The 22,930-nt window shown below is 35.8% G+C and overlaps 1 protein-coding gene across 4 annotated transcripts in view; it reads right to left on the bottom strand.

Moving 5' to 3' along the window:
- TNFRSF19 (TNF receptor superfamily member 19) overlaps positions 1-22,930 on the bottom strand; it is a 56,997-nt gene that overhangs the window by 21,303 nt on the left and 12,764 nt on the right. For all 4 annotated transcript variants that reach the window (XM_005482516.4, XM_014263912.3, XM_005482517.4 and 1 more), the window contains 2 exons: positions 13,883-14,061; positions 11,167-11,252 (listed from right to left, as the gene is read on the bottom strand). In XM_005482516.4, the coding sequence (XP_005482573.2) occupies positions 11,167-11,252; positions 13,883-14,061 (265 nt within the window). The remainder of the gene's footprint in view (positions 1-11,166; positions 11,253-13,882; positions 14,062-22,930) is intronic.

Raw genomic sequence — 22,930 nt, 5'->3', positions numbered from 1 at the left:
TAAAATGTAATAAAGAAGTGAGCTCTACAGTGAGTTTTTATTACATGAAAACATGCAAAATTCTGTATTTTTGGTCATTCTTAACTTTCTTTTGTTATATAAAACATGGTCTTACAATGGGTATTCGAGGATTCATTGCTTGACTTCATTCTTAATGCAACAATTAATTCCCTAATTTAATAGGAATCACAAAAGAAACACATCTCCAAGGCTTCAGACATCTCTGGGAAAGGATATGCAAGTTCAAAAGTAGTTTTGCATTTCCAGCTGCAGCTTTCACTGGGATTAGCAGATAAAGTTGCCAGTTGAGAGCTAGAACAAAGATAGAAAACATGCCCTATGTGTTGTCATGAACTGACCAGATACAACCTTCTGAAGGCCAGACGGGTACTGCTTATGTGAACTCCTACTATCAGCTGCATGAGCTTGGGATGTGAATTCATGAAATAAATGAAATTTGATTCAATTTATTTTAAAAATCACATGTTGACATTTCTACTTTGATTTTAAGATATATACTTTCCATCATATTCTAGCATGAAACAAGGAATGTATTTTCCAAGAACACTGTGGAATACAGTGTTCTCTTCAAAATACATTAATACATGCTTTAGTAGATAAAAATGGATTACATATAATTAGTGCAATTGTCATGCTTAAACTAGACAGCCAAGGCCACTCTGAGCACTTCAGCTTGGTCAAACTTCACATCAACTTCATCTATTTAAAATTTTACTGGATTATGACCATATATATTTTATATATTACACTTCCAGAGATTATGAACAAGTAGTGTTAAAAAAAGACATTTCTATTCCTAATTTATTCTATGATTTCCATGTGTATTATGGAGCCATTTACATTATATTTACTCACTCTGAAATGATTTTATATTTATATTGCTGACACCTTAATAAGTAGAGACTGCTAACACTAATCTAGATTTTATATTAGATAGATGGTTTTCTTAAAGTTTCAAACTTTAGTATTCAAATTTTTCTATTCTTTTCCCCAGTCATAATAAATGAATGGTTTCAAGAGGTTCAGAAATTATAATTTTGTTGTCCATTATTTTCTTTTCTGTACATTTTCTGCCATCAACAAATGTGGTAGGAGTTTATGCCACAACCTTCTCATCTCAGTAAGTGCACTAATGTGCCTCCCTCTTCACTATTCATTCATTTGTTTTTGTAAAATCTGAAAATTCTTTGTCCGAGATCTGTTACTCTGTCAGCACAGACAAATTAGTCATCATGGTCAAAAGGATTAAAAAGGGATAAACAACAACAATATAGATACACTGTGTTCACCTAGGAAAGCAAACTGAAAAAAGCCACAATTCTGTTCTTAATATGCATCTTAAAAAGTTTACAATAACACTTAAATTTAGAATTTTGAAATTATTTTTAGCAGACAAAAATAACAACTGTGACACCTATGAGCCACTGGCAATATGCACCATGCTTAAATACATAGTACATAATAATGGAAGGCAAATTCCCCCTTCTCAGAAATCTAGCCTTCCACAGCAAGGGAGGAAAAAGCAGCTTCCCCCAGAGAATACAAAACTGGCAGGAAGGAAAATTCTTGTACGGACCCAGAGATTAGAGTGATGCAGGCATTAAAGAAATGATCCATGTCCTCAATAATAACCACCAAGTGCTCTGATAGGTGTTCAGTCAACAAAGCCAACCCAGTTCACTCAGAACTTAGAGTGATGTAGAATGACAGGAGATGTTTGGCTGTGAGCAACAAAGCCTTTTGAAACTGCAGCAGTGTCTGTGAGAGACAACCAGCACAAGTGTGGGACACAAGCTCATCCAGTTCTGGAAGAGAAAACCTTATGGTTACTTGTGCTACATCACAAGCCTGCACAAAGTAACAGCAGGAAAGGACTAGGAAAGAACAAGGCTTCTCTTCTCCACTTTGGTAGTCTTCCTCTGTTGCACAAACTACAGCATTCCTTCATATATAAAAACTCTTCAATATGGAAACTTTTATCTATATTTTGATCCAGAAGAACATGTCACAATCCATCTCACACAGCTCTAATTATGGAAACCTGCGTGAAATCAATCTAACAAACCATGTTCCGTGTAAAGAAAAACCACATATTATAATTACCACATGTAGTTAAAGGAAAGGTTCAACCATTTGCTGGGAAATTAACATGCAGAAAAGAGGGATTCAAAGCAAGTTCTCTAAAGCTTCCAGAAATACTACCAAGACATATGCATTAAAATAAAAATTTTGTTTGGCTTTGTGTTTCTACTGCAAATTCTGTTACTGAACCATATCCTGGTCTTGCATACTCCACAGAAATATTTATTTTTACCTCAAGGATATTTTATCTTTTTACACAGAAAATATTTGCATTTCAGAAGTGTAAATGCAATTATAATGAGGGAAAGACAAGAAGACAATACATTTCTGAATTAAAAGGGGCTAAACCCACACCAGTTAACACAGCAGAATGTCATCTAGTGATTCTTTTGTGTAGATTCAATCCCTTATGTAGAGGCTTACTCACTATAGTGCATGAAGCAATGCATTAAACCTTTGCAAAGCCTTTACAGTGTCATATTCAGCTTTTTAAGTTTCCATTGGATATTATTAACAGACCTCCTTTATGACTTGCTGGTCAGTCTCAATGCATCTAGTAATACAAAAGTAGTAACAACTAAAACAGAGGACTGCCCATTATTTGAGATTAAAGAGGAGAATAACTGAAAGAGAAAGTCTGACCCAATCATCCGTACTTCACACACATAAAGCAGGAAGTATGGAATGGAGCAGAGTTGATTAGTCAGATAATAATTTAAATGGAAATTCACTATTTTATAGCCTGAATTGTACTTCAAAAACCAACTCAAATTCTTAACTTTTTGAACAATTTGTAGTCCAAAAAAGAACAGTCTTACTGGTATGCTTTCATCAGGATATCCAAACAGGAAACAGAGCAGATATGTTTTTCCCCTCATTTTGAAAAGCTGTGAGTAGTAAATTAGATTCTATTATTTAACCATGACTGGGTTGCAGTCAAAACGTGAAAATGATAAACACTGTAATTATCTCAACAAGCAATCTTTAGAGCCTGTTGAACTGTATTGAACTGTATTGCAACTTGCTATTTTGAGAAGGCATGAAACCAGGATCTCAAACAGGCCCAGTGCCTGCAGTGCCAAGCAGGCATCACCTGGGCTGCATCCTCAGTGCTGGGAACACACCTGGGAGAGGAACACACTGGTGATGTAAGAACCAAAGAGTAATGGCACAGCCAACACACAGCCAGTGCTCATGGTAAGGGAAGAATTCTGCATTCAAAGAAGGCACCCAGAAAAGGACACCCAGACATTATCCCAGCCTGCTCTGCTGAGTTTGCCATCAGAAGGCACCACAGAACAGATTGTTCAGAGATGAGCAACAGAGCAATTAGCTCGTAGATCCTGATGGCTTCAGTGGCAGCACATGTCACTGGTCGGTGCTGCAAAAGCCTTTGGATGACCATGGAAGGGTACAGAGAAATTTGGAGGGGCCTCATTAAATTCCAATTCCATTACCTCTTGGATCAGCTGTGACGGAGAAAGAGGTCTGTATTGTCCAGTTATACACCTGTTTAGAGCATCCTGCTCACTCCATGCATATGTACTTCCTTGCAGAGCAGTGAGGGCAAAGCGGGTAAATCAAAGCTTTTGGCCTAAAATAAAGCTGCAATGTGTCCAAGCCTCCTGGACCCAGAATTTGTGGAATACTCCTGGAGACCAAATGAATTGTTGTAGGTCCCTTGGGCTTTTAAATGTTTGCAGAGTTAGGGAGCTCTCAAGCAGGGCAGTTGGTGATGGAATTTTGGAGTCAGAATCCTGGGTCTGTTTGAATATTTACACCTTACATACCTTTTAGATGCTTGACAGGGCTAATGTTACATATACTGAGATACCCCTAAAGCATTTGCTACTAGCCTAGTTCTTTAAGTTTGTAGCTTGAACTGGGCTACTTGAAACAAACTTAATGAAATGAAATTTCACTGTACAAAGAAATCTAAGTTAGACTTCAGGTAGTAGGCACAAAATAAGGACTCTGCTTATTGTCATTGTAAGTGCTTCAAAGAAGATAAAAAGATAAAGACATTTCAAACACTCATTACTTGAAGTTACTGTAGATTTTCATAAGAGAGCAGACATGCTATACTGAATACTTCTGTCCCACAGAAGTTACTAGTAAGTGAATCAATTCCTTGGAAGAGCCTTCACACCTACACTTTTGCAGAATTAAGCTGTAATAGATGTGATTAGAAATCTTTCTGTACAAACAAATTTTCAACTGTAAAAAAAATTAACTGAATGGTAGAAAACATTTAAGGATAGTGCAAAAAAGTGGGCAGAAGTTCAACACTAAACTGACTGGATGCCCTGAGAGCTTCAGCTTCCAAATCTTGATTCCTTGGTAAATCCCTGTTAAATTCCTTGGTAAAGTGTCTGGCTTACTTAACAGAAATTCTGTTAGGTTTGGGAGTTGCACCTCCTTGCAATGTCATTTCAATTCATAAGCTAAATTTTCTTCGATGGAAAACTTGTGGTGTTTTTTGGTTTGTTTAGGCTTGGTTTCATTTTTTAATTTCCTTTTCTTTTTAAGAGGCATATACTGGATAGCAGATAGAAACAAGGGAAATACTTCTGACCATTTCTGTCTACTAACTATAATACATATGTAGTGTTAACAAGCTACATAATGAAGTGTTTCCATACATACAGGCACAGAAATGAGAGGTACATGCAAGGAAAGTTGATGAGAGTAAGCTGGGAAAGTTTTAGAACATGATTAAACTGCAATGTATTTGAATTTCCTCTCCATTAAGTAACACTTCAGAACTATTTAAACTCATTTTAATGGTAATACCTCTGTTATTAAAATAAATAAAAATCTCCCCTCTTTTTTTACAACTTTTTTTAGAGGAGGAGCCAAACATGTAAATTCAGAACAGCAAGAAAAGGAGCTGTTTTACTCTAAATTATACATGAACCCTAAAGGGTCAGAACCAACTCAATACCAAGGACAATGAATTGAAAACATTTAGGTTTCCTAAGTTAACTCTCTTTATGATGAGTGAAAGAAATGAAATTGTAATAAAACTTTTTAAGACATGAATAGCAATTCTCATCTCTCTTAAACACCTCATGGAGTTTGTTTCAGACTTCCTGAAGATAAGTTACTCTATCATCAGGTCACATATGGAAAATATCAGACTGACTTACTACATTTTTACAGAAGTCTACATTTCAGTTTTGAAATAATGGGAAGGCAATGTCTCTGCAATAAAAAAGTAATGATATTTATAAGCTAATGATGCTATTATCTGTACTTAAATTAGCTGTCACTGCTTATGAATGTTGTGAAAGGTTTATGCAATACTCCAGCTGCTTTCTACCACAGTGTTCAAAATGGCAAAGACGACTATGAGAGATGCTGTTAGATAATCTCAAATCAGAACAAATACTGAAATAAAAAGGGATATATGTTGGAACAGAACCAAAAAATTAGGAATAATTTCACTTGCTATGTACTTTCAGATGCCATTTGCTTCATGCACATAAGCAGCCTTCCCTGAAAGGCTGCTTGGCATTAGTAATACAAAGTTTATTGTACAAAGCAACCAAACAAAATTACAGAAAAACTCAATTGATGGAAAAACATTATCTGGAGCCTGACAGCTTTGAAATCACAAAATTCTGTAAACAGAAAGAAGAAAGTGACACAAATAAATTAACAATCCACTATATAAACAGTGGAACTAATGTGGAATTGAACGTCATCCAAAAGTTACTCACAAGTTGAAAAGCTGTATTAATGTTTAATGAAATAATATAGAAAGTTTCAGCAAAGCTGAGACAATGGGATTTTTTCTGTTTTACCACTAGTGAAATTATTTTACAGAATACACATGTAGCCAGCAAGCTTCCAGCTCCCCCCTTACAAAACAAGATAAGTTCTAACCCTGCAGACTGCAATTTCTAGCTTTTCAGCTTTGTTCTGATGTTTAGTCCTTGCATACCCCCAATACCCATTACACTCACAGGAAAGTTTACAAAGTCACAGATCCTAATCTTGGTAATGTAAATAAGTAGATCTATGTGAAATCTGACTTTTCCTACACCATCCTACACTTTTCCTACCCATCCTACACCTTTAACACCAGGAAGAAGGAAAAACCAGCAAATTTTGTCCCCTAAATAGTACTTTTCATTAGTGAAACAACATACCTTGTGGATTTGAAGAGTGACACAGCTCCAGAACACTTACATTTAGTTCCCAGATAAAACAATACTGTAAACCTTCAGAAAGTAACTAATAAAAATTCTACACAAGAAAACGGTAAAGGGAACTTTGTGAACAGCCTTAGTTAAGGCAGTCAAAATGTCATAGGAGTTCCTTAAAGGAACAAAATTTAAAGCAAGGTAAATTTAAAGGTAAGATATGGATGCCTCAAGAAAATGTGATGTTTTCACATTTAATGATCTTTTTTATGTATTTTGGCTCAACAAGCCATAGTCTCTACTTTTATTCCACACCTTAGTAAAAAAGTGTTTCTTTTCTAGTTTGAGACCTGCTTTATAATTGAAATCAATCTGGTTCATGGCAAAGTAGCAATTTTAGACCTGATTGCCAGTTTATTTCAAATGCACATGATGTTACATTCAAACTGGAGATATGTCCACTGCTGGGACTTACCCAACAAAACACTTCTGCTTCATTGAAGCAAAGAATGTGTTTATTTCCTGGAACATGTAGAGGCTAGTTTCCCAAGCTCCACATGGAATGGTATCCCTCCCCCATCCTGTCCCCCCCAGAATCCCATGCTCCTTGACCTGTGCCATGAAGACAAGCAGAAAACCTGAGAAATTTTTTGGCTGGAAAAGCTGTGCAATTTTTCATGATGTAAAAAAATTTGTATTGTAATAAATGTAACAGTATGGTTGCTAGAGGGAAAAAAAGCACAAGACTATTCTTTTGATGGCCGATTGGCTGTAAAGTACTCTCTTGTGCCTAGGTGTTCATTTTCTCATTTCCTTGACTCTCTAAATTTATTCCAAATTAACTGTTGGTACAGCCAAATTCTACACTGAATTTGCACATAAAAGGGGAACATCACTGATTTTAGATTGATACAGAAAAGAACATTAATGTGGAAGTTCTAGGAACTATTTTTGTAATCCATCTCAAAAAGGTTTATTGCCACAGGCTCTTCTGCTTAGCAGAAAGCCTGTCCAGAAACAAAAGGATTCTTGTGACTCTGGGGCTTCTCTGCATTTTGAGTTGAACAATACAAAAGGAACCACTTGTAAGAATATCTGACATATATCTCTTGATTCAATTTTAATCTGCCATCTTCTTATGACTGAAAGAAGGTAATTATGATTTCTAATTGTGTTTTTTTTGTTTTGCTTATTTGCTAAGACGGACTAGCTGAAAACATAATGGTTGTTCCAAGAAAGCAATGGTATCTTCACAAAATCTGCTCATTACCTGAACCATTCCCACATCTCTCCTTAACTTGTGCCACCACAAGTGTTTTGAGGTCAATGAGCTCATTAGATTTAAAAATAACCTTTAGAAGGGAATTATTTTAATTCTGTTCTATCACAGATAGATTCACAGTCCAGCCTACTGAGCAGTTTCAGCAACAGTTTAAGCATAACTGAGGGGAAAGCACAACAGTGGCCTGAGCAGGAGAGTGAACTCTGCAAATCTAAACTGGTACTGAGAAAAAAGTGTCATTGAACCCTATCACACTTACTGTTTCAACACTTTTGGACAGTCTACATTAGCTTCTATTTCAGAATTTGCATCTATGATAAATTCTAATTCCACTCTAATTCCGAGTTCAAAGAATTCATATTCTGTCATTCAGATGAGAAAAAAAAAAGTCTTCAGGTGACAAACATGTCTCCAGTTTACAAAGTGAGCATAAATCACAATTTTAAAAACATGCTTTCATTTCTAATGTTTAGATGCTGACCAAATACATAAGATTGGTCTGTATAGTTTATTTACCTGAACTAAGTAAATTAAAATATAACTATATAATTGTGTATTTAATTGTCTGACATTTAAAAAACACACATAAGTCATTGTGTCCCCCTTTAAAGTTTGCACAAAGGTGATAGCGATTCTCCTGGCCTCTAATACTCTCTTTACTTGTTCATTATAGAATCCTTTCAACTTTGCCTCCAGCAATTCGCAAACTCATTTTTTCATGAGTAAATATTTAAACCAGATCTGTTTTAAAATGTCTACAGAAAAGAGATAAAAGCAAGTATTTAGATTTATAGCTAGCTGGGTAATAATCAACTGCTACTAGAAAGAATTTGATCCATGTCTCTGCTTTAACATGAGCCTGTAGTCCAGGTAGGGGGCTGTGAGCCTTTGTGCCCTTCTGGTAATGTTCTTAAGCAAACAAAAGATTGCCACACACCTTGGAGGACAATTAATTCATTGAAACAGGACATTTAAACTTTTCCTTTTCATCTGTAACATAAGAGCTAGCTGCACTAATATTTGACTTTCAGTTTCACAGTGGAAAGAGAGAAGGATAAGAAAAGCAGAGAATTAGAACTTAGTTCTCTGATCATTGAGAGCTTGTCCCACACACTTAATGGTCTGCCTCCACTTAGCTTCAAGTAATGCAGTCTTAACTATCAAAATACATCCATTATTGGAATAGACCACTAACACTTTCAGCATTACATTATTTATGTACACTTACAGAATCATGGTTTTTACTCGGACCTAAATTTCCCCCTATTTGATGGTAAAACTCAAAAGTACTTCAGTTCATTTAGCAACTGTTGTAGGAAAAACTTCCTAGGCTGCTTGAGGAAGGCATATACACTTTCCAAAACTGAGGCAGCTGCTGTTAGTACCTGAAGAATCAACACACAAATTCTGAACAAAAGCCTCATGAAAACCACAGCAACATATGGCAACTGTACTTCATGTAGGATTTCTGTTATTTAGGATTTTAATGGGCGGTTACTACGCAAATAACAAACATTTTAATGATTTCAAACCTTTTATTATTGCTTCTGTAAAAGCTAGGAATACTTGCCAATTCTCACAACTTTGCTGTTACTACTTCTGTCATTTAGCCAAAGGTGGTGTGCCAGCCATGAGAGTAGGGAATGAAAATGTCTCTAATCTGGATTTACCACTTCAGCTTGTGCCAGAGAAAATGCTCTTTTCCATGGGGTTGCCTGTTGTCCACTTAAAATGAGTAATAGCTTCCTAATGGTTCAATTTAGGATCCAAGCTCAGGCTCAATTACAAAAGCCCAATCACTATAAACTAAACAATCTGAGTTATTTCAGAAGACTTGGCAACTGTTCCTTCATCACCTTTTCAAAATAATAACTTGTGACTTTGAAAAATATGAAATACACAAGTCGCTAACTACAGTCAAAGCCGAATGATAAGGGAGATAATTTCCTCTTCCCTGTTTTTGATTGTGCTAGAGAACAGAATTCATGTTTGAAGAGCACACTTTCTTAGAAGGGAACAAACAAGAGAAGAGAAAAAATCCCCATAAAATGAATTTATGAATTAGAGATCCTCCGTTAGAATAACATTGTTCCACTTTACATTTCACTTTTTTTTTTCAGATAAAAAAAGATTAAAAAGATATGAATTATCCCAGTTGAAGGAATTAAAATACATACACAGATGAAATGGCCTGGCTATACTCTGTCTAGAATAACTTCTGCAACTCATTGAATTTGAGTGATTTACATCAGTAAGTTGAGATCAGCTTTTCATTCTTGGCATGAAACCCAACAGTGTTTGATATGAAGAACATTTTTTCTAAACACACTAAGATACTGTCTAGACTGCAAAAATAGTTGAACATTTTTGAATTTACTTTCTAGGCTTATGTTATACATGGGCATGAGTTACTGCTGCGAACATTAGAACTTATTTGACTTATTCTCTGATTTACAGGCTTTGAGTGTTGCAGTGCTTAAATGTTTTCATAGATGTGGAAAATGTTTGAAAATCTGGTTTTACAAGTTTATTACCCAAAAGGCACTAAAACTAGGATGGAAAAAACAGAAGAAAGTTCAGTTCATTTGTAAAAAGACTATTAAAGCAATATATGAAATGTTGAAGAAGATGAATTATTTCATTGAAGTTAATGCAATATAAAACTATTGAAAAGTATGGGTTTAATGCACAATAGTATACTCTTGGTTCTATTTTAATTTTACACAATTAAAAAAAAAAAGAAAGGATATTTATAAGAGACTGTGTGTATTTATTAAAGTAGCATAAAGTATTTCAGGACCCTGACAATTTATTCTTTCTATAAACAAATGTTCCAATTTGAACTAGGGGAAAAAAACCTCTTAAAACATAACTTCACTGTTACAGAAACAAACAAGTAACCCCAAGATTTTCCACATAATTATTTTGAATCACATGTATTTTTTTATTTTAGAAAAGTAGACAGCAATAAACACAAAAAAGAATAGTTCACTCTTTTAAATGAATTAAAAACATGATGCAATGTAGACCACCAACAGTCTTGGAAGAAGTGGTAACAAGGATTCTGCTACAGAATAAAGAGGTTCTCTCATTTTGAAGAGACTCTAATTCTCTCATTGGCAAAAAACAAATAGACAAACGAATTACTTACTTCCTTTTAATAGTATACAAGAATATAAAGTTATTGTCTATATTGTTCTCTCTCACTGTAATCATGGTATAAAAGTTATTTTTAAACGTATCAACAAATACCTTTTTGGGTGTCAGGAAAGGATACTATCCTACCTGACAATTATCAGAGGGTCTAGGAAGATTGCTTTTCTTTTGGCATTGACACAGAAATTAAAAAATTATAAGACAAGATCAGAAGTGGAATCAAGACTCCCTGACCATGTGGTGTGACAGGAATGTTGATCAGCATTGGACTGGCTATTTGTGGGAGCTTCTCAATGATAGTACTGGACCTGCTGAAATGTATGAACAAAATAATTTACTAACAAGAAAATGAATTTTAAAAAGAGTTTGTGACTCTTTTTAAAAAGAGTCTGTGAATTTTAAAAAGAGACTGTGACTATTTTTTTTTTTTGGCCAGGCTTTAAAGTTAAAAGAGAAAACAGCAAAACCAGCACTTACAGTGAGGCTCATATGGAGGAGGAGGATCACCACAAGGAACACATTCCATGTCTTGAAAGCCTCCAAGTTTAGTCTTCCTATAAAATCTAGAAGATAGCAGAATGTGAAAAAATAGTTAACCGAAACAAGCTATTATTCCTCACAAAATAATTCAGGTGTTTTAACAAAATCTTCTATAATTGCAAGTTTTGTTGATCTGTGTCTCAATGCAAACAATCAGGAAACAGAAGAAAATAAAAGTAAACAAAAGTACAGTACCTATTAATTAATAGGACAAGACAGATTGAAAATAAATAGGAGGAAAACATCTAGATCTGTTAGTCCAAATCTTATATTCACAGAAGAAAAACAGTTCTGGAGATTTTGGACAGAAATCAATATCCCATTTTCCACACAGATCACAACATACATTAATGACATGCATTAAGAACTTACCTTATGCAGGCTTAGTTACATGTCTAAAAACTAAAAGTGAAGTGATTGATCTATATACTACAACGTAATTATCACCTCTAAAAATATATAACAGGCTGGATATCAGTGACATTTTATTTAAAGACCCTTCAAGAACTTTAATACTGAGCTAATGTTTGAAGATCATATTGACTACAGTGACTGGCAAAACCCTACATTCCCAATCAGGGAACAAGAGTAGCACCAAAGAAAAAACAGAAATTTATAATGCTGTATTTCACATTTTTATGTATGACATCCTCTAAAGAACTTACCTACAGCCACTAATCAAATAGGTCTGTCTGTCTTTCAACCATTCATTATTACTAAGATAGTAGTAAGACAGAATCAGCAGTAGTGGCCTGTTCAAGATGAGTACATGTAGTGGTAGTGGCACATTAAATAAAAGGTGCCAACTCTACTCATGTTACATTCCTAACACTGCAAATGCCATTAAAGTATGAAGCTTTTATCAGATAATGCAAATAGCTTTCCAACTGCTCAAGAAACTCCCACTTTATCAATGTGAACCGAAACAGATCCACAGGCTGCAAGACTGAAGGGGTCACTATGATCACTCTGAACAAAATATGTTAATATTTGTTTCTAGCTGACATGCTCACTGTAGTATTTTGAAGCTGAACAATAGAGAATGGCACGTTGGAAACCCATGCAAAACAGAAATAAATAAGACTGCTGAGAGGTGAAACATCAGTTAAACTATTTGGTTAACCTAGCTGTATCCTCCATTTGTTTGGGCAGCATCTAAACTGAAGGACAGGTATGAGTGGTGGTATGTTTTAAAGTTCTGTTACTCAAAATATTCAGACCAGGGGTCCCATGACTACCCTTGCCATGGCCATGACTCCCTCCCTCCTTCCTCCTGTTTCCAGCTATGCTGTCAGAAAACTCAGGTTGTGGAAGCAGCTCTCATTTTAAAACATACTCAACACACCTATCTAGGAGGCATTCTTGACTGGAATACTGAGAAGCATTCCCATGTCCTCCAGCTTAGCTTTACCTTTCATTCATGTCCTAATGTGGCTTCTCTTTTAATCCTTTCTCATCTTCCAAAATTCAGCTTATATTGTTAACAGAAGAAGAAAATCTTCTCCTTGCTGACAACCAAGTAGGCCCTGCAATAATTATGTATTAATATGCTATAAGAGCATTAATCAATGTACCATGTGGCTGCAAGTAGTATTAAAAGTGGTTGTGAGTAACATCTATAATGCCTGGGGCTGCACCCTCTTGTACAGTGACTTAAGCTAAGATTAGACCTGTACTAAGTGCTTTTAAATGAAGAGGATCCACCACTAGCTTGGGAAGGAGTAATGGCAAAAGCTTCAACAGTGTTCAGGTATTTGATAGTTGGCATTAAAAAAAATATATATATACAAATAAAATAGAACAGCTGAAATATAGATACTAATAAATGTACGAAATTTTTAGCGTGTCTGAAATATATACTCTGAAAATACAAAGACTTACAATTTCAAAACGATTCTCATACACTACTACTGTCAGTTAAATTACTAGTTCAAAAAAGCAACAAAAGTGTCTTTTTACAAATTCATGGCAGGTGTTTATAATATCAGAACTTGGCAACAATGGAAAGAATAGCCTTTTAGAGATCTTAAGATTTAATAGTACAAACAGAGAAAATTAGTAACAGAATTTTGGGATGACTGGACAACAAATGAAGCACAGGTCTTGATTTATAACAGCAGTTTCAGCACACAATTCTTTCAGATTAATTTATGATTTTCAGCTAGGATCATGCTTTATGAATTTTAAAGAAAAGAAAGGTGAAAGAAATACCCGAAAGTAAACCACAGCCACTGCTTTTGACCTAAGAATCTATGTGCATGAGAATTATTAGGCATTGACCTAAGGAGGGAAAAAATGCAAGCAAATAATGTGATAATTTTTGAAGAAGGTAGCAGTGTATGTTTTCAAATGTTTAAATGTTTATAACAGTGAACTATATCACCAGTAACACTGTTTGAGGTATTTTGCTCAGGCGCTGTACAGACAATACTCTCACAGACCAAGTAGGTAATTATCAAACTGTTTTTGTAGATAATCACTCCTGCAATTCAGAAATTATGTGCTCAGATAACATAGTAAAGCCAAGATTAGAACACAGAACCTTCATACATACACAAAGGGTACCAACATTTTTCCAGAAAACATGAACAAGCAATTTTAATGTAGATCAGGTTAGAATTGGTTCAAGTCTCATCGTCAGAAATGGTCTTACCCTGGTAAACAGTCCCCACATAGTGCATTGCTGGTGGCAGAACAGTTGGCCTTCTGAAACCTGTTAACCAAGGCACAATCCAGACAAGGCTTGCACTTCTGAAAGCCCCAGTCTTCCTTGAATCTGTTTGGCCTGCATGTCATGCACTGTGCATCCTCCCCGTATCCAAAGCCGCATTCCTGCAGGGATTAACAAGCAACAGCAAGCTATTCAGTCACTGAAAGCGTGAACAAGAGGAGAATGCTGGGATAAAATGAAGACCTGGTGTAATTATTACTGAGAGTAGGTCTTTCTCTAGACAAAAGCCAGCCTTTCAGCAAGTTCAAATGTGTCTTCCACTGCTAATAATCTCCCTTACTTCTATAAGTAATACTTAGTCATCCACTTTATTCATGAAACCACTGTGTATTTGAATGATAAAGGGCTTCAAGGACTCCCACAGTTTCATTATTACTAGCTTATGGTAGAATTATTGAGCTGTCTGTTTTTTAATTAGGTCAGTCATGTGAAAGGGAAGAAACTGGGACAAGTGAAGTATGAAGGCACTTACTCAGTTACAAAAACAGCAAAGAAGCACTTTGATATTAAGGTTCATAGCTAAGGCGAACAAAGTTAATTGCCGAAGAGAGTGCACTGATCTTCAAAAGCTTAGGACTTCTGTTACCAAATAAACCAGAGCTGGCTAATGACCATCAGCTAGGCATAAAATGTTGCTTAGCCAATAAGAATGTCAAAAACTCAATCCACTACAGCTCTCACAGTTCTCAAACTGTCAGAAAAGTTTAATAGATCTGCAGATCACAGGGGGCACAATATTTTACTATACAAGTAACGTTGTTATAGTTGGTTATTTCTGCCAAATTTAGCAGTTTAAAGGCATTATTTCCATTAATTTGCAAAAGGGCATCTAATACAATGGACAAGCTGCAAAGATAAACACCAAGCCATATGTAAAATTTTGGGGACTGAATCCTATGAATTCATTACCAAGAACTATCAATCAACTTCTTAAGAGTTATCAAGTTACTGGGAGCTGCTATTCCCTCTTATCCTCCAAATATCCTATCAATTTTGCTTGGTACTTTGAAGTTTGGTTTGATGTATTAGTGATACACCACAAAACTGCAAGGGGAACACAACAAATTGCCAGAAAGAATTAATTAGGAAAGGCACAATATGGGGACCTTGCTCTTCCATTTTCAGTGGAAGAACAGGGCATCTTCCCAGTGGGAAGCTGCAGGAAATCTTCAACTAGGGCAACTTCAGAGGAGGTTTCCACCAATGTGATGCATATAAACATGCATGTGTGTGATGCATATAAAAAACTTTTTTCAAAGTCACCAACCTAACCAAATCTGCTGTAAAAAAGAAAAGCTTTTAAACTTTAGAAACACTCTCAGATTCTCCAAGATCCAACACACTTGGATCTTCCAAGGCTTTGTGCTGAGAAAGCATCTATGGGAGGAGCTTTGTGATCAAGCTGGCCAATAGGCCTCTAACCTGAAATGACAAAGTAACAATAAAAACTTCAGATGCATTTTATAGGACATTCTAAGAATTTCTAATTTTCCTTTATGTTAAGAATAAACTTTAATCTCCTCTGAAGAACAGCCCTGAAGTATGCAAAAATGAACAATTTATGAAAGCAACTACTAAAAGATAGTAAAAATAGATCCACAAACTTAGTCAATAATTTTTAGTTTTTGTTTTGCTTTCTTTTAGCTAAAATGTAGCTTATTACTACTGAATATTTTTCAGACCAAGGAGCAGACAGGCAAATCATTGCAGTTAGTAACAAAACCAAAGACCCTATAGTTTCATGCACTGTACAGCACGGTCCTCCTGTGATATACTGGGACCATATTAAAGCTGGTAGGCAAAAAGTTTTAAAAATATATAAAAACATTTATTTTCTTTTTTTTTACTTACTTCAGATATAGAACATTTTACACAATTTTATTTCAAACTGACAAGTTTCTACTAGGAATCAATGCCAAAGCAATGTCAGTTTTAGCTTATCTTCCTGTGTTAATTTTTACACTCCATTTCATGTATGTACTTGTAAAACTGTACACAAAGCTACATGATTACCACCAGAGACTGGAACCAGACAAACTTGTGTTAGATTTTGCACTCCCTAAGTCCAAATAAACTTTTTCATTGAATATCATTAATCTTTAACACACTCTTTCTAAATACCTACTCCTTCTAGTTAGCTTATCCAAACAGTAGCATTATGGAATATATTATACCACTCAGTTAAACCATTTACATTTGGATCTTTTGATAAATCACTTGGAATCACGTCCTCCCAAGTCCTATCAAACTTTCAAATATAAGGCTTGAATTAACTTAATTATTTTCCTCTCCAGACTACCTTTGAGGCTTTGGATCAAAAAACAAGCAGGAAGCAAAAGTTAGAATTAAATGCTTTCACTCACTGGCCCAAACACAGTAACCAAACCTGAGTAAATTGTTTCTAGATCAGATCTGCTTTGCTACGGCTGGATGTATGGACACATCCTAGTGGTCCTTTGCATCATTGAATGGTTTACTTTAAAGCTATAAAACAGTGGATGCAACATAAAGAAATCTTCTGCCCAAGGAATTTACAGTCTCCCATCTTTTCAAAGACGGTTTCTAAGTCCTTGCCAGGAATTCCACAGATACCAATTCATAACAACTAAAACTTTTAAGTATGTACTTTTTCTGTTCACATAATATTTGAGGTAGTTAACTGCCTGGCAGGTGCAAATAAACATTTAAGCTTGTAAACCAGGCAGAACTTCAAAAAGATCTGTACTCATAATTAACCACATTCCCCAAACTGAAGGATATGATTTAGATGATGGATTCAAACCCTTTGAAATCTTGGACTTTATAATTTAGCAGTCCAGCAAAGATACAAACAATTGACTGTTCATTTTTTATCAGTGCATGTGCAAAAGTGTTGTGCACCAGTTTTTTCTGTGTTCTATTTAAAAAACTGTCAAGTTATATGGCTGATGAGATCTGAATAGTTCCCAACTCCCCCTCACCCTCTCCATCCTCCCACTCTTAACTTTAAAAAAGAGTTCATCTCCTGTGGCATTTGAACTTAGGACTGCAGAAAAGAGAAATAAAATTTATAATAGCAATCAGCTAGATTTCAAAAAAAAAAATTATTTTTGTGCCAGAAAAAAAAGCACAAATAAATACTACCTTTATTTTTGCTGTTGCAAAGCTTTCTGTGAAGAACACTTAGTACACTCCTCCTTTCTACTTTCCCTTCACAATGAATGAAAATTTTCTCTCTCAAAAGACACACAGTACAAGCCATTAAACTCAAATATTCCTTTAGAAAACTGAATTCAAGTTAATTAAAAAAAAAATCTTCAAAATTCAAACGCACCTCAATTTTCTTGATATCTATACAGCTTTCACTACCTCGGTAATGTGCCATCTCTTGACCTTTAACTTAGGTATCTCCAGAACAACTCTGTTCAGAAGTGTTTCACTGAGGTATCAAGTGGGGTGACTGGTCAAGGCTGCCTAGGAATCTGCAGCAAACCAGTTAACCAAACTCATAATTCTGTTTCTAGATAAAAATATTAAAAGCACATAATAATGCAGACACCTCTTCAAGAACTACCAGGCCACTGTTAAAGTTTTCTTTCACTATGTACTACCCAAACATTGATCCAGACAGAATGACTGTAAAGGGTACTGGAGTTAAGTGGTATGGTTTTTCCCTAAAAGTTGAATCCAACACAGACAGTAAATGAAGAGTAAATTAGATTTTAAACATTATTTCAATTAAAATAACTTCAAATTTCATTTAAAAAATGCTTTCAGGCATCATTAAGATCATAATCTGCAAGTATATTTTAGAATTGTTTCTAGTCCCACTGATTATCCACAAACTATGCAAATCCCTAGACAACACAGCCAAAGCAGTTCCACTTATGCCATGATGATTACAAGAATACTTGGTATTCTCAAGAAAAAGTCTACCAGACATTAAGACACTTAATTGGTGTTGGTTCATGTAACAGGTTGCAGCACTATGCTGGTGCTGGGAAATGAAGCTTTTCCTAATACCTTTGAGTACATGGCCTTTTTAAATAGCACACAGTTTTAGCTTCCTAAAGTACCGCAGGCAGTGGGTCAGCCTCATCTAGAATCCAATAATGAGCTGGATCTATCAGCAGAAGTCTCTGAGCAGGACAGGCTATAACAGCATGCTGCAAACATCAGGCTTAGCTACTGTGTCAAAGTGCACAGCTAGGGTCAGAAAAGTTTCATTCTCAGTGAAGATGATTTGACATGCCTACATGCAGCTGCTCCAGTTTCCAGAAACACATGCTGGCCTCTCCTGAGCTGAGATCTGGCAGGCTTCCTCACAAGCAGCTCTTTGCTTTGAAAATTTAAGAGTGACTGCAAACATGGCAGCAGCTGCTCTCGGTGCCCTCACTGTGACAGCTCGTCACTGGCAGCACAGCACGCTGATGTTCTTGTGTCAGGACTGTCACATCCAGGAGAAGCTTTAAACAGTACCTGCCTGTTTAAGTCACAATTCCTTTTTCTGAGACAACCTGCAAGTCTTCTCTTTCCTCATCATACACCTGGTACAAGGAAGCAAGCTGTGACACACAGCCCCACCTCAGCAACCACCAAGCTGTCTCTGTCCCACCAGCTGTCTCTCAGTGACACTATTTATCACGGCTCACTTGATGGCACTGCTGGCTTCAGGCACTCTCCCTTTTACCTCTTGGTTTCTATTCCTTCCTTGACATATATTGTCCTCAGTGCACTGGCTCAGCTGATAACTTTAAAAAAATGGTGGTGAAAGGACTGGAAGGACTTCAATTCTGTACTTGAATATCTTTAAGAAAATGGCTGAAACATGAACTGTCATTTTTTTTTCTGCATTAATTGTGATTGGTATAAATGTCAATAGTATATAAGGCTTGATTTATTTCAGAAACATATATAAGATAGGATGAAATGCTGTTACTATCAATCCAAACCAATGACTATTCAGGCACTGGTAAACTGAAGCCACTTAAAGAATAAAAGGTATTACATTATTTCTGCTTAACTATGGGAAGCTTTGCTGTCTACTAAATGAATGAGAAATGCAATAATGCTGAGCCACATGAAGCAAACTCTTTCTTCTGAATCAACACAACCATTTCAGTCTCCCACCCCAGAAGAAAGCACTGCTTAACAAAAAAAGGAAAAAAAATCTGAAAAACCTAACAAAAATCCCCAAACAAAAAAACAACATGAAACAAAGACTGCTCACACTGAAAACTTAAGCTAATTCAGTGATTCAATGGCTTCGCAAACATTACCAAAGACATGTTTATGAGAAGAGAAGGCTATACAGAGATTTTTTTTAAAATTAACAAATAGAAGCAAAAAAACATGGGAAGCAGCTTTCACTCTCTTCCCCATCAATTCTATCGATACAAGAATAAAGCTTCCTTTCTTCTGATGTCAATATGTTAAAAGTACTTAATAAAGATACAATTAACATAAGTGATCAATGGATTTTAGTTCTAAGCTAATGTAACATTGCAGCATTGTTATTAGAACAGCATATAGGCAATCAGAAAGGAAAAGCTGCGGGTGGTACTATTGCTTTCTTACTTGAAGGAAGAAAAATTACTTTAAAAACATTTTTGAAAAAGAGCTCCATTAAACTGTGACAGCAAAAGCTGAAAAGGATGGTCTAGATTCAGAATTAGTTACATGAAATAAGGCTGTTTTTTTGCTGGTTTTGTTTTTTCATGCTATCAAGAGTGTCCGAAGTTGCTTACCTATACGGGAAGGTCAATCCAATAGACTGAGCATTGGTTTGCAACCAAAATTAAAAGACTCACCATTGAATCACAGAACAGACAGATCAGAAGGAGCCTTGAAAGAACATCTGAAGCAAATGCTCATGGGTCAGGGACCTGAGCTGATCTGAGATGATCTAGCACCCTGTCCAGTTGATCCCAGAAGATCCCAGTAATGGGGACTCTAGGGAGATTGTTTCAGTGAATGAATGCTCTCACTATAAAAAAGAAATTCCCCTGGTACAATTTGTGCCCATCACCCTTTGCCTTGTCTATATGGTGCCTTGTGAAGAGAAAGCTTCTGTTACACACTATGACCTCTGTCTACTCTACCAAAATATTCCTGCATTACCACAGGCAAGTTGATTTATGTTAGTGTCTCATGTATAAATTGAGAAAGGGCAACAGAATTCCCCTCATTTAGAAAGGTGAAATGCTCATAGAGTGTAGCAACAAAGATAGATATATCTAACTGAAGTTGTAAAAATAAGTATACACACACATATGCAGTCTGTACAGCTGAGTTTTTGCCCTGTATTTCTGTAAAGTCATGACAAGAAAAAAAACTACATATTTAGATTGTAACTGAGGTAATTTCTCATACACAAGGTGATAAAAGCTGGGCTTTTGCATTCAACCATACAGGCTGATGTGTTTTGTTACAAATATAAAAATGAAACCTGTCTGTCAATTGCTTAAAACACTCAGGGAGAACTGAACCAAAAACCCCACCACTAACATTGCATTTTACAATACACTTAGACACACAATCATGCTGACACATCCATCAGTATATCTAGTTTTATGCAAGAGCACTAAATATTCAACAGGAAAACTGACATATTATTAAGTGTTAAGAAACTGTTAATAAACTGTAGCATTATTATATCATTGTTTTCTCAAATGTAAAAAAAACCAAGCAAACAAAACTTCTCCTGGGCTGCAAGTTACTTCAAGTGTATCATTAAAGGCCTCTTCCCTTTGCATTTTGACCTTTGACTTTACATATTTGTTGCTTCAAGCTGTAGTTCTGCATGACTACTTTCAATCACATTTCAGTTACAGCCACAGCATCACATCCTTCACTATGATTCACAGAAAATTGTACCTCTATTTATACAGGAAATTATAATTCCAATCATTTAGGTTTGAACAAAATCTGTTATTTCATTCCTAGTATAAAAGAAAAATATTTTTGAAAGCCTATTATTGTCTGTGACAAGTAATTGCTTACATAGTGAAATTAACAATCATTCCTATTTTCAAAAACACCAAACTAGTCCTAGAAGAATCAGAACTGTAAACAAAAAACCTATCAGTTTTGTAAACAATCTGTAAACTAACAGACTGTAAACAAAAATAGGTGAAGCAAAACCATAGCTTCAATAGTGTACTACTGCAAACTATAATCTTGTTTAGTTTAGCAGTTCTCTTTAAATTGAGTGTAATTACTGAGGGTCTGAGTTTTTATGCTTTTGGGGTTTGTTTGCCAACTAGATAAGTATATTATCTAACTATACAAATGCACATAGTACTGGCCCACTGTTACAAAGTGACATATTTTCAAGTGCCTTTATAAATTAAAACACCCCCTAGAACATCTCAAATTTAAAGCCAATCTGAAAAACTCCAAACTAAACCACATCCATGTCATAAGTCATGTCTAAATCTCTGCTTAAAGAGCATTGCTTGTATGACTAAACCTTAACTAATGCTGCCCAACATACAAAGGGATTCCCACTAAAGTGTGAAACTAAGTATTTCTGTTAATGCACTGAACAATCACCACAGGGGGTCAAGAGACAGAGAAAAGGTGTCACTCAATTTCAGTAAATCCCTTCAAATCTCACACAAGCCACAATACTTAACTTGTGCTTTTTTTCAGAGCTGAACATAATAGGAACTACAGAGCCATAAACTGAAACTGAACTTTTCTTTTTCCCCCTGCAGTTTGAACACACATACACACCAAACTTAGTAACGGTTCATGTTAAAAAATTTTCAAAATAAACATTTCCAATTCCCTTAAACACCCTAAATTCCCCCTTCAGCATCCTTTTCACACTCTCAGTAGAAGTACAAGACAGAGTCTGCCCTTCTGCATGCAAATGGATGCTCTTTGTGGCCGCACCTCCCAGGTGTGGATCTGACTGCACAGTTATGTCAGGGTCACAGCTTCACACTCCAGCAATGGGCAAGATGTGGGTTCAGAGCTGGGCACTGCAGAAAGGGTTTTACACATGCATGGGTCTTGGTAGGTCTCCTCACCCTCCCGACACCACCCCGCACTGTTCTTTGCCTTACCATCCTCAGGTTTCTGGCAGGACACTCATGCTCCCTCAAGACATCCAATCTCCCAAGACACATAATCCATTTTGTTGCCTCCTTCACCTCCAGCAGCTGAGTTAATGAATACCAACATATTCCTCCCTTTCAGCTGTTTTCCTTCATTGTTCTCTATCCCTGCTCATGCACAGCACCTACTTTCTCTGAACTGAAAACAACTAAGATCCCCCTCGTGACTTGCATTCAGACTTGGAATTTTGTTGAAAATTTTGCCAAGTGAACTTTCTATTCTACTGAATCCCAGTCTGTAATCACAACCAGCATTCATCTCTGTTGATTCATTTCCATTGTCCTCAAATCCTAGTAATTCAAAAACTTTTATGGGGATTTGCTTTTGGAAGAACTGCAATTGTTCTGCAATCTAGCAAAATGCAATTGCCTAAGATTCACAATAGTATTTCCTTCTCCATGAAATAAAAAAATCTTCCTATGTGCTTTCTAAATATTATCATGTATTTTTCTGGCCTCAACTTTTTCAATTACTTCACATGGCATAAAGATTAGAATTAAGTTTATAGCATTTTTAATGAATTGTAAAACAAAGAAATTGTTCAAGCCTGACTTGAATCTGGCTTCCCAAAGTGCTACAACCATACACCTAGTGAAAACAGAACAATCACCTATTTCCCTCCTGTTCTAAGGAAATATATTAGCTCTCATTTGAATCTTAATCTGTATTTATTTGTGTATGACCCATTCTGTTAAGACAAAAAAATAATATATAAAATATTTAAACTTTGTCACCCAAAATCCAGAACCAATTGTGAATGCCAGCACTGTAAAAATTAAACCCCTCCATGTCAGCACTCGGTACCAATCACTGGTTTGAAATTAATTTTTCACATTCTCTTCTACAGAGTAAGGTTATGCAGTCTTA

Source organism: Zonotrichia albicollis, chromosome 2, assembly GCF_047830755.1.
Source record: "Zonotrichia albicollis isolate bZonAlb1 chromosome 2, bZonAlb1.hap1, whole genome shotgun sequence".
Taxonomy (NCBI): Eukaryota; Metazoa; Chordata; class Aves; order Passeriformes; family Passerellidae; genus Zonotrichia; species Zonotrichia albicollis.
The sequence above is the reverse complement of the archived record's forward strand: the minus strand, read 5'-3'. Positions and strand labels throughout refer to the sequence as shown.